This window comes from Polypterus senegalus, chromosome 6 (assembly GCF_016835505.1).
Source record: "Polypterus senegalus isolate Bchr_013 chromosome 6, ASM1683550v1, whole genome shotgun sequence".
NCBI lineage: Eukaryota > Metazoa > Chordata > Cladistia > Polypteriformes > Polypteridae > Polypterus > Polypterus senegalus.
In genome coordinates, this window is record NC_053159.1 from 105,306,506 (window position 1) to 105,318,768 (window position 12,263).

The window sequence follows — 12,263 nt, forward strand, 5'->3', positions numbered from 1 at the left end:
ACTGGCAACTCCAATATGAGTGTGTCTTGCAAAGGACTGGTGCGTCATCCAGACTGGATCCTACTTCATTCCTGACGATGACAAAATAGGACCCAGTCCCCATTCACCTAATATTGAGTTAAGAAGGTTTACAAAATGATGGATAGTTGGATATTCCTCCATGCATATCTACCTGTGAACAAGTAATCTGAAATTAGTATATTCATGTATTTGGCATCAGTGGCAGAGAATATTGCCATAGTGCATCTGTAAAGATTCATCTATACTCCTTCTCATTACAATTTTTCTTAATTTTAATTTTTCCAAAGCATTTTCAATCTTTCTTTGTAATATTATTGTAGTAGTTGATTGATTGTAATTGGTGACTGACTGAAACAGTGAGATGTATTGAGTAGACCAACTTCTTAAATACAAGAGGCAAGTGACTACAGCTTTTCCCTTCCAGAGTGAACTGGACATTAAACAGTGTATAACCTCAACCGAGTTACCTTTCTGAGTAAAGGTGCTTGACTCTTCTTCACTACCTGCATTAAATATCCCAAATGCTTAATAAATATAAGAATTATAGCATACTATGCTGCAAACTCAGTTGACACAGTTCACTGTCTAGAATTACTGGCATCTAAATATGCATTTCCCCAGTTATTAAAAAAAACAAAAAATAGCTGCTAACAAAAGGAGAACTATTGTAAATAAACATAGGCCAAGAATGGATTCTCAGACCCATATTAAGCATCAGTCTAAAAAACGTGTGGGAGGAAATTAAATCAATGGCGAAAAACAACAGAGATGGTCACAGTGAGCCATAGCCCATTTAGAAGGAAGTAACAGGAAATCTCTCATTCTCACCATGACAGCCCTTCTTTGTGTAGACTCCCTTCTTCTTGTACAGCAAGCTGCCTTCTGGTCAGCGTGTCTTCATCTACAAAAGAAACAATAAAACAGAATATTATTTGGAGGTTGGCATGGCTAATGGCTATTTTTACAAAATAACTGCCAAGGGCAGCAAGGCTTACCACAGGAGTTTCCTTCTACATCGTCCAAAAGGTTGGCAGTGGAGGCTGCACTCCCCAGGCTGCCCGCTTAGTTAAGAACAATACTATTGCTCTGCTTATATACATTATTCTCGTTACAGGAAGAAACAGATGTGAAAAGGATACGACTGATGTTTTAACAGGGTCTTCCTTTTCGGCTTCCTCATCTTTGTCTTCTCTGAGAAAGTTCGGGCAATTTCAAATAGCTTTTTTCTTGTGGCTGTGGGTATATCATAAAAAGGTGAAGTTAATTGTAAGCTTCCTGATACCATATACAGTATCTAGTTACAAAGAAATTACCTTTATGTTACATAATATATTTTATAACAAACATCATCACAAAGTGCTCCATGCATGTGTAAGCATTAAAAAACTGGAGCACTGTAAGGATAAGAGACTCTTCAAGGTCACAATGCCACCCTTGGGAGTGCTTAGCCAACTAAACTGAACTGCCCACAACAAAATCTTGAAAGCTCTTGCCAAAACCTTAAAAACCTTCAGTGATGGCAATCTAAGACCCCCAGTCTTCACAGTAGCAAGATCTTCAACACACCTGCATAAGAACGGCATCAAGGCTAATTGTCAAACAAATACAAAGATCTTTTCTTTTTATCTTATAGGTGCAGTAGGGAAGTTGCGTGGTGTAGAGGTGAAAGAATTGGGGCCTCATGTATAAAACTTGTTTACACTCGGAAACATGCATAAGCCATTTCATTCTGATGCCCATCCATTTTTCTAAACCCACTTTATCCTAAGCAGTGTTATATTACAGTTGACTAACATGTTTTCTCAAGACAGCCGTCTTCAATGTTGGTAAATATACTTAATGCAAACACTTAAGTTAACTGCTGTATCTATTTTGTGTATAAAAAAGGTGTGCTATGTGTTTTATGGCATAACTGACAACTACAACATTGCCAAGAAGCCAACCATCACATACGGCATGTCCTTAAAGTCTGCTTTCACACTGTTTAATAAAATAAAGGAAGCAGAGCTCAGTTCGGACCATTTTGCAATAATGTTAGCCAAAAACACTTAAGCATCGTGTTTTTTAGTTGTAAATATGCACCAGCACAGGGAGTCTACTAATCTCAAGGTCTGTCATGCGGGAACTGAAGTGATGACAGGAAGAAAGTGGAGAGCATAGACTGTTGTTGAACAAGCACAGTCTCTACTGAGGAACTGTGGGCTGAAAGGTTGTGATGTCAAAGTTGGCTGCAGGTCACATACTCCCTTGAACCCAGAGCATCAATAGTCATGTACCAAAGATAAGCCAGTGTAATGAGGATTCAAACCAAGCAAGAGAAAGGTGCAAAAGTGCTTTGTGCATCTATTCCATAAAAAAAAAGTTTCTTCCATAATACATACTCAATAAATAGCCTTTAAATAAACCCATCTGCATCTATTGTGGAGGTTAAAAAAGCCAATAAATAAGTTAAATTCCAAATAAAAAGATAAAATTACACATGTTCCTCTATCATACTCACTTTTGGTCCTTGTCAGGTGACATGGGTGTCCCACAGACATAACCTTATGCATCCCCAAAATCTGCCACCTATAACAATACCTGTAGACCTGCAATGACCTACTCTGTCGGTCACTGCAGCTCCCAGTGTGCTGTGCCTCCTCTCGGATGTAGCTATGTTGAGACCACTTCTGCAAACGCAGCCAACTCCCAGAGCTCCTCCATCCTGCTCCCTGTAAAATGATCAGCAGTCCAGTATCGCCCATCTTGTCCTCCACTATCTACCTTTCCCTGACTCTAGGCTCTGTTCTTTTTGTTTTTTCTCTGTCAATCCTACTTCCTACTCAGGCTTCATTTTATCTTTCTGTGGGAGATGCGCCCTAATTACATTCTGAAGAGTGCCGATGTGGAACAGCTGACCAATTAAACAATCAGCACACTCCCACACAGAATAAACCCATGGCAGCCCAGTTTCTCAGCCATTTCTGCATCCACAGAGAACTGTTTTTACTTAAAACCTAGCACACTGCTACAGACCCTTGACATACCTCATCACAAAGGTACACTGGCCAAAGGACTGGCAGGCTTGAGCAGTTTCCAGACGACCCATTACAACAAAGCAACAGGCAAGCTGAGGAGCAAACTAGTCCAGAAGGAGGTAAGAGCTGGAGTTGAGGAGCTGCATGTCAGTAAAGCTGTAAGAATATGTTAGCAGAGTGCCTGGACCAAATGGGACAGGGCAGAGGACAGAAACATCTCTTGGAGTCAGTTGGCGGCAAGCTGAGCCCCAGTGCCCAAAGTTCCTGATACATTCAGTGTACAAGATCCATCCAACACCTGCTAACCTCTTTTGCTAGGGAAAAATTGAATCGCCATCTTATCATCTGTGCCAAGGCAGAGGGATGCTGGAGCAGATTCTCAGCTGTTGCTCAAAGGCTCTGATATACAGTAAGGGTGCTATTGTTGGCAGCACAACCTGGTGATCAGAACAGTAGCTGACACCATTTATAGAGCCATAACCCAGAGCAAACTATCCCATCGAAGTAGAACAACCATGTCCATTGTTAAAGCAGGTGAGAACCATGTATTCACCAGCAGAAGCAGTCAGGCATTTTGGGAACAACTAGGGACAGACAGCTGATGGCTGACCTGGGAAAAAGGCTCAGATTTCCTGAGATTATCTCAATGACCATGTCTAGGCCAGACATAATTCTGCTATATGTCATCCAGACAGGTGTTCAAGCTTAAGCTGACAATTCCCTGGGAAGACCGGGTGGAGAAGGCATATAAGAGGAAGAAAGATGAGCATCATGGTTTGGTTGAGGAGTGCTGCTGCAAGGGACCACAGGCGTTGTGCATGCCCATAGAAGCAGGATGCAGCTTGTTCATTGGGAAATTCTTCTGCAACGGCCCTAAGTCAATTAAGCACAACAGGCACCATTAAAAGGGGAGCCATCAAAGACATCACAGAGGAGGCTGTGGATAAAGCAGAGTGAACCATGGCAGACTGCTGCTCAGACTCAAGTTGGAGCCTGATCATCCCCAGCTGGGTCGCCTAGGCGAGTGTGTATGATGTTCATAAGACTTAAAACACCCTACGACCCAGGGAAATATCACTGATGATGCATCTGAGTGCATTGCAAGAAGTATCATTTTATATAATAATAACAATATATTAATTAAATGAAAGTGCTTTTTGTTTACAAAGGCAAATTCATTTTGTGCTGGTGCCTTTATCGCAACATGTTTGGCTGCAAATTGCTTATTCACCTCATCTTGTTCATCCTAACCTTATTCTAAGTATCTAAGTTCTAAATTCTAAATTCTAAGTATCTGGGTTGCAACTTAATTATACTATCCCATACAGATGTCAAGACATGGCTGAGGAATGACAGCAAGATTCCTGAATGGTCAGCCAGTTCATGTTGTTAAAGCCTGTAACAGAACAGGGATTGTGGGATTTCTGCAAGATTGATGCTATAATGTAGGCTTCAATTCAGCATAAAGCTCTAGGAAGTCTAAATTGGCCTAAAGGTCAAGTTTACAAGTAAATCATCGTTACAAATACCATTAACAATATTTATATGACAGAAAACATTGCATTTTAAATGATGGTCAACATACTTTAATCGTGGCAAAATAAGCAAGTTAGAAAATGTATGCATAGCATAACATTTGGGTGGGAGTTAGATAACTGATTTGACAGTTACAATGTTTTCTGTTATTTATTTGCATCATCAAAGACATATTTTTTAATTAAAATTATACAGAGTATACCTATGTCTGTGTATAAACTTAGGTGACATGCAAAGGAGAGTTGCTTTGGGCAGGACAGACTCTGGTGTTCACTGATCCATCTATATATCCATCCTCTAGATCTGCTTATGCAGGACATGGGGCAGTTCCAACAAGCAACAGACATAAGCAGGAACAACATCTGGACAGGACACCAGTCCATCGCAGAGTTAATAAACATATTCGGGGACAATTTAGTATCGCCAATTCAAACAACCTTCATGCCTTTGTACAATGGGAGTAAATCACAGAAAACCCATGCAGATCCATGTGAAAACCCCAAACAGGGACACAACCACCCCAGACTCCATACTACAAGCCAAACACGCCGGTGTGATCATGTGCCTAATTAGTTGATTAACATTTACTTTAACTGTGGCCAAAACAAAAAAAAAAACTGAAGAAAAAATAACCTTTAACCTGAGATTCATTTTAGTAACATAATATACTCTGTTCAATAAGGAGAGGGGTGCAGTCATACTCTGTGTAGATGGAACTTAAATATTCTAATGCATGGACACAGTAGGCAAATGTATTACTTAGGTAAGAAATCAGTTTTGTGGCAAATGGGAATGGAAAGCTACAGGACATCATGCATGCCTGTATGCAAGGTTTCCTACCATACAAAACCAACTAAATAAAATTACATTTGTCAGACACTTAAAGGCAGTGATGGTCGAAGACCATATTGAGCCCTAGGTTGGGAGAGTCCTCCTTAATATCCAGAATGCACACCCTTTAACTTACCTAAACGGTGCCCCTTGGATGACGGGATCAGCTTTGGTAAAGGACCTTGACACCAGACAACATACAAAGAATTTCAAAAGTTATTTTATTTTTAAGTTACAGAAATATTAATAAGCTGTCAGGGATGCCAGGGGCGACGACCCAGCCGGGACGCCTTGGAGGACCGGAAGAGGGCGTGTGCCCACCTCGGACCACGTGGGGGCCGCCACCCTGGTTGCTTTGGGGGCCATGGGTAGAGGGCTTGGAAGCTCAACCCTGTAGGGGCCCGTGGTCACTGCCAGGGAAGTGCTGGGGGGGGAAGAGAAGCAGGGACACCCGGAGATCTTCCAGGAGTACAGCTGGCACTTCCGTCACACTGGGGCGTGTCGGCGGGAGATTGCCGGGAAGCACCTGGAGCACATCTGGGTCTGGATAAAAGGGGCCACCTCCCTTCATTCGAGGCTAGAGTCGGGTGGAAGTAGGACGAAGCAGGAGAAGCGAGAGTGGAGGCATCCCGAAGAAAGGCAGAGAGTGAGAGAGGCCTGGACTTTTGGGGACTTGAAGAGGTTTGTGTGCACTATTGACTTGGAAATACAGTTGGACCTCGCTAAGTCGACATTCCCTAAGTCAAAAACCTCCCTATTTCGAAATGCTCGTTAGTCCCCGGCCGAACTCCCATAAGACCAATGTATTTAGATCTCCTCAACTTGAAAACTTTTCGGCTCCCAACCTCCGTTAGTCGAATTTTCTATGGCCTTTGGGTTATTATTCTGAGGCTACATTTCAGAACATGTGGTCCAGAAAACCAAAAAAAGGGACGCAAAGTTCTTAATGCATCCCACAAGGGATTTAGCGACTCTCTGAGGGTAGGACGTCTATTTTGAGACCAAAAATGTCCGAAAACTAAAGTGAGTGGCTGGAATAATCTGCGTCCCTTCGGTGCTCCATGAGTCATAACCAACCGGGTGGCGTCTGGAATTTCCAAATTGTCTCAAGAAAGACGTTTTTAACCCATTTTCCCTTGACCTTTGTCAGTCTCTTGTTGGGAGGAGCCTTGAATAGTGTTCGTGTCTGTGTGCTTCTCCATAGTCTCCCGTACGGTACGTGCCCCTAAAATGACAACTGGTAAGCATAAGCTTAAAACGTTGTCAATCGCGGAAAAAGTTACCGTCATCAGAGCCGTCGGAAAGGGCGACAAGAAGACAGTGGAAATTGCAGAGCAATTCGGCATTCCCACAAGTACGCTCTCCACTTTTCTGAAAGAAAAAGAAAAGATTTTGAAACTGTACAGTGAGAAGTCATGTGGCCATCAGAAGAGGATGAGGGAATGTGAGTATCCCGTCATTGAACAATACATTTTGAAGTGGTTTGTGCAAGCAAGGGATAGGAACGTTCCTATTGACAGGAAGCTTTTGCAAAAATTGTATGTGTTTCGGTCCAGTGACGAGATTGAGGAGATTGACGAGCGAGATGCATCGGCACATTGACGCCAAGCGAAGTTAACAGACTTTTTTCTCTAAAGGTAACCTGTTTCATTGCACTGTTCGATAGTACATACTGTAGATGCATGTATTGCAGCGCTTACCGATTCATTTTACACTCGCACCCCCTGTGACGGACGAGGCCGATTTCGCACCCCCTTGGTTTGAGAAGAAATATGAAAAAATATGAGTTCATATGATAGTTCATAATACCCACGCAGCACTAAGTGCGCGTAAGAGCAGAAGTCATCCGTTTTAACAAGCAGCGTATTGCACTGATACGAAACAGCCTGCCCAATTAATTATTTAGGAATGGATAGATAAATTAAGATTTTGTACAAATAATGTTTTTCATTTTTCTTCCTCGATGGATTCTGCTAGCACCCCCAATCAGGAAGCGCTGATGTACCAGTATGTAGCCTACATGTATACGTATAAAACGACAATATAATAAACGGCTATACTGTATAATAATTCAGCCGGAAAAATAATGTCCTTGATTAACCCGCGCATATTACGCCGTTTTCCCTTACTCGTAAACTCTGTAAGTCGAATTTTTTTTCTGGTCCCTTTGAGTTCGATTTAGCGAGGTCTGACTGTATATTGTACCGTGTAAAGTGTGGTGGTGGAATTACAACATGTCTGCCTATCTGTGCCCAGGTCACATTCACAAAGCATAAACCTGTACAGTGCTGGGTATGAGGTAGAGATGTCACGTACATTTTTTTTTTTTACAGGTGAGAACGTTTTTTGTTGTCAGTTAAATGTTTAACACATTACAAAAAGGGATCTCAATTATTTTTATCATGCGGGCTAGTTTTATTCTGTGCTGTTCATTCAGGGGCAACTGAGGCTGCTTGACTCCTTCGATTTTAAACTGTCACTGCGAAGTACAATACCATAGCGCATTACTTTTTCTTTATTATTATATTACATGCTATTTTAAAATTATATTTCATTACATTTAATATATAATGTAAGACACTACTTCTTTTCAGTACTGAACTGCATGAAGAGAGGTGCTACTCCTCTGTGTGCTCATACAGTACATTGCTAGGTTTGCTTCAGTGTGTGCATTTACTCCGTCTGGGCTCATTTACAATCCAACAAAAGCATGCCTTACAGAAGAGCATGTCGACGTGCTAGTATTTCTGGCAAAAAGTGTGAAAGTTACAAGTCAATAGTCTGCTTATATGTCACTTTTCTGAACAATTGTTTATAAAAGACTGCATTAATGTTCTTTTTACTTGAATGTTTATTTAATGTTTTAATTTTTTTATGTATTCTGTTTACAATCGACTGTAATATTTATTCTTTTTATTTTTATTTTTATAAATTTTATTGCAATCCATACAAATCAAAGTTTTTACAAAAAGAAGAATTGAGTTAAGGACAAATCGATCCCCACCCCTGAGAGAGAGAGCAAGGCAAACGGCGTGAAATTTAAGGCTTGTAAACATACCTAAATTAATAAATTCTCTGTGCTTTATGAGATTATTTTAAAATATTACTGATTAGATCCTGCCATGTTTTGAAAAAAGTCTGTATGGATCCTCTAACTGAGTATTTGATTTTTTCCAATTTCAAATAGCATAACACATCGGTTTCCCACTGACTTGAAAGAGGAAAGTTTGGGTTCTTCCAGTTTATCAGAATAAGTCAACGTGCCAAAAGTGTAGTGAATGCAACCACAATTTGTTTGTCTTTTTCCACTTTAAGCCCCTCTGGAAGAACCCCAAACACAGCTGTTAATGGGTTAGGAGGGATTGTGAGTCCAAGGCTGTCTGAAAGGTAATTAAAAATTTTGGTCCAGAATGATGTTAATTTGGTGCAGGCCCAGAACATGTAACCCAGTGAGGCTGGGACTTGATTGCAGTGTTCGCAGGTTGGATCATGCCCTGGAAACATTTTGGAGAGTTTTAGGTGAGACAGATGTGCTCGATATATAATTTTGAGTTGTATAATTGTATGCTTTGCGCATATGGAGCTCGAGTGAATCCTCTGCATTGCTACTTTCCACTCCTTTTCTGATATATTAATTAAGAGATCTTTTTCCCAGTGATCTCTTGGATCGCGACGCATGCGCCTCAGTAACTGCCGCTCCATCATCTTTCAGCCTGGGGATGCTGCAAGCGGTGGCTGGATGGAGGCTGGGGCGATTAAACTGCTTGTGCAGTGTAGTGTTCCTCGGGCGGCTCCCGGCGGCAAGCGGTGACCCGTGGTCCATAGTCACCGTGGCCACAGCTATCACTCGTGTTCAGGACGGAGGCTTGATGGGGCAGTTCACTGCCCACCCACCATGCCGCCACAGCTACTACTCCTGACTGGACGCGGGCTGCATGGAGCAGAGGGGGGTGTTTCACTGCCCGCACACCACACATGGCTGCCCTGTTCGTTCTCGTTGGGCGGCTGGTGATGCTGCAAGCGGTGACCCAGTTGTGGCTGAACGGAGGCCATTGAGGGTAAACAGGGTGGCAGGGGGCAGCATTGTAGTGTGCCTCAGGTGGCTGCCTATTGAATGGGGACGATTGTACCCGCCTTTGGCCGCACCATGTTCGTTCTCGGTGGGTGAACGCTGCAGGCAGCATACTGTAGTGGAGGTGACTGTGTGATGGGCTGGTGATGAACCTCCCCTTGCCGCCCCCATTCATTCTCAATAGCAAGCCTGCCTGTACTGTTACGCACATAGCAGGAAGTTGTCTCTTGTCAGTACATCAAACGTGTTGACGACGGGTGCCTTCCTGCTGTGATAGCGTATACAGTGCTGTGCAGAAGAGCTCATCTTAACCTTTTGTCCTCACCCTTCAAGAATGTCTCTGAAACACAAATGTGATGCAAGTGCTGGTGATACAGTAAAGAAGAGAAAAACCATCACCATAGAAAATAAAGTTGAAATAATAAAAAGGTCAGAGAGAGGTGAAACTCCATCACATTGGCAGGGCACTTGGTTACAGTTGGTCAACAATAGCATTTTTAAAATAATGTACCTGTTCCAGCTTACATACAAATTCAACCTAAGAACAAACCTGCAGTCCCTATCTCATACATAACCCGGGGGCTGCCTGTACTTTTCTTAGTATTGTATTGAAGTTTTAAAATGTTGGTATTGTGACAACCCCAAGATCATTGACTTAAAACAACAAGGTATAGTTGTAGTTTTATTTGGGTTGCATTAGTGCTTACTTCCTTACTGAAGTGCATCAGCAATAAATATCTAAGTCTTGGCTGAGGCCGCTTTCTTTTTTGTCCATGGGGTGAGGTACGGGCCAGCATTCAAGCCAAAGGAGACGACAGACATCTACACAAACTTCAGCAAAGATGTCCTCTTAAAAACAATAGCTAATCTTTGTTATCTGTAATTATGGGAGAATGGTGCTGGAGAATTTCCAAACACTGAGGTTTATTTCCTTAAATTGTCTCTTAATCTTAAGTAAACATCTGCTTCACAGAAAAGACAAAATTTTACTGTTGTTTTTTTTTCTCATTTACTTGACCTATTTAACTAGCCCACCAGAAATGGCAAAAAACACAATTAGTGAAATTAAAAGAAACAAAGCTCAATGTTAAGGCTGAAATTTTACCATTTAGTTTTTCCTCAAAATTGTAACTTGCATCAAAGTTCACTTCTGATGGTGTTTGAAAAAGGTAAGACTTACTATAGTGCAAAAAGTATCTGTTAATACTTGCAAAAACATTAACTGATTATGCATACATCAATATTTTTAGAAAACTGGCAAAGCGTGAACTTATGTAATATATTTGATTATGATGGCCAACTTGGTAAATATTTATCCATCCATCCATCCATCCATCCTCTTCCGCTTATCCAGGGTCGTATTTTTACATGTACAGTAGAGTACATTAGAACTATTTTGACAAGAATGGGCCATTCAGCCCCAGTAAGCTCACCAACCCTATTTACCACATAGCAGCGTGTCATACTTTACACTGTACAGTTCAGTGTTGAACAGATGTGCCTAGTACAACTCAAAACAGTCCAGAAAGGTCAAGATCTGTGTGGAGAACAATGCAGAAAAACCCAATTAAGAAAACCATAGCAATGTTCTAAATAGAACAACTAGCACAGAACAACTACATTTATCTATCCAGTAACTTTACCTGCCTTGGATACACGTACAGTGCAGTGCATCCTCGCTCACACTAGGTCAGTTTTCATGTTCCAAACAGCAAGAAAAATAAATATTTCCAAGAAATATATACTTCATGAGTTGGCTAACCAGGATTTTAACTTAAAAATCTAATTCCATAATTACCATTGATTCAAATGATTTGGCTATGCTTTCTGTATAACTTAATGTAGGATTCTGAAACCCTCTTAATCAAGTTATGGGTCATGGAGATGGGAGATTTATACCAGCAGCACTAAAAACCAGAAAACAACCCTGGATAGGGCACCAGATGATTGCAGGGCCACTTGTGTGCAAACCACATCACTCTTAGTATTAAAATGCAGCATTATGTGTCACTTGTTCAGGTGAGTCGATGAAAAGGAGTACCACTTAACTAAACTGAATCCATTTAATTAAAAAATGTTTTTTTTTTCCCCTAAATATAAAAGTTAATAGAAAAACTGTTGAGTGGGGCAGGAATCAGTATCATCTGGGGTTTTGGCAAATGAAATCCAAAGCACAATCTTCAATAAAATTTAGACCTTGTTTCTTTTCTATCTGCAGAGTTTCTATAAGAAAACTTAAATTCAAACACTGCTATTAACTATCTTTACTTTGAAAATATACCACAAGTTGATCCTATACAAGTACAAAATGAAAACATGTTAAAGGCCTTTCCTACTTATTATGAAATTGCTTGAAAATGACTTGTAGTAAAGTCAAATTGAATAATGAATTCATTTTTGCTTACATAACAGTGCCATTATTTTCAAAGTGTTTTAATAAGGGTGGCATGGTGGCGTACAGGTTAGCACTGCTGACTTACAGCTGTCTATCTAGGTTTTTCTGTAGGTTACTTTGTTTATCTTCTACCTCTCTAAAACTTGCATATTATTTTTTAAATTGGATTTGTGCATGAGTGATCACTGCAATGGATTGACACCCCATCTAGGATTGTTTCCCACTTTATATCTAGTAATACTAGATTCTTACCTGAATTGGATTAAGAGGGTTTAAGAATGCTGTGTTATGTTAAACGTACAACATAAGTGTTATCAATTACAAAAGTCTGCGTACGTCTGCTTCAAAATCTGTTCATATTGAACGCAAAAATACCCAATAAATAAATATA

General features: G+C 40.8%; 1 protein-coding gene across 3 annotated transcripts in view; it reads right to left on the minus strand.

Annotated features, from left to right (window-relative positions):
* cuedc1b (CUE domain containing 1b) overlaps positions 1-12,263 on the minus strand; it is a 95,731-nt gene that overhangs the window by 5,715 nt on the left and 77,753 nt on the right. For all 3 annotated transcript variants that reach the window (XM_039756685.1, XM_039756683.1, XM_039756684.1), the window contains 3 exons: positions 1,161-1,254; positions 1,017-1,075; positions 850-922 (listed from right to left, as the gene is read on the minus strand). In XM_039756685.1, coding sequence (XP_039612619.1) covers positions 850-922; positions 1,017-1,075; positions 1,161-1,254 — 226 coding nt within the window. The remainder of the gene's footprint in view (positions 1-849; positions 923-1,016; positions 1,076-1,160; positions 1,255-12,263) is intronic.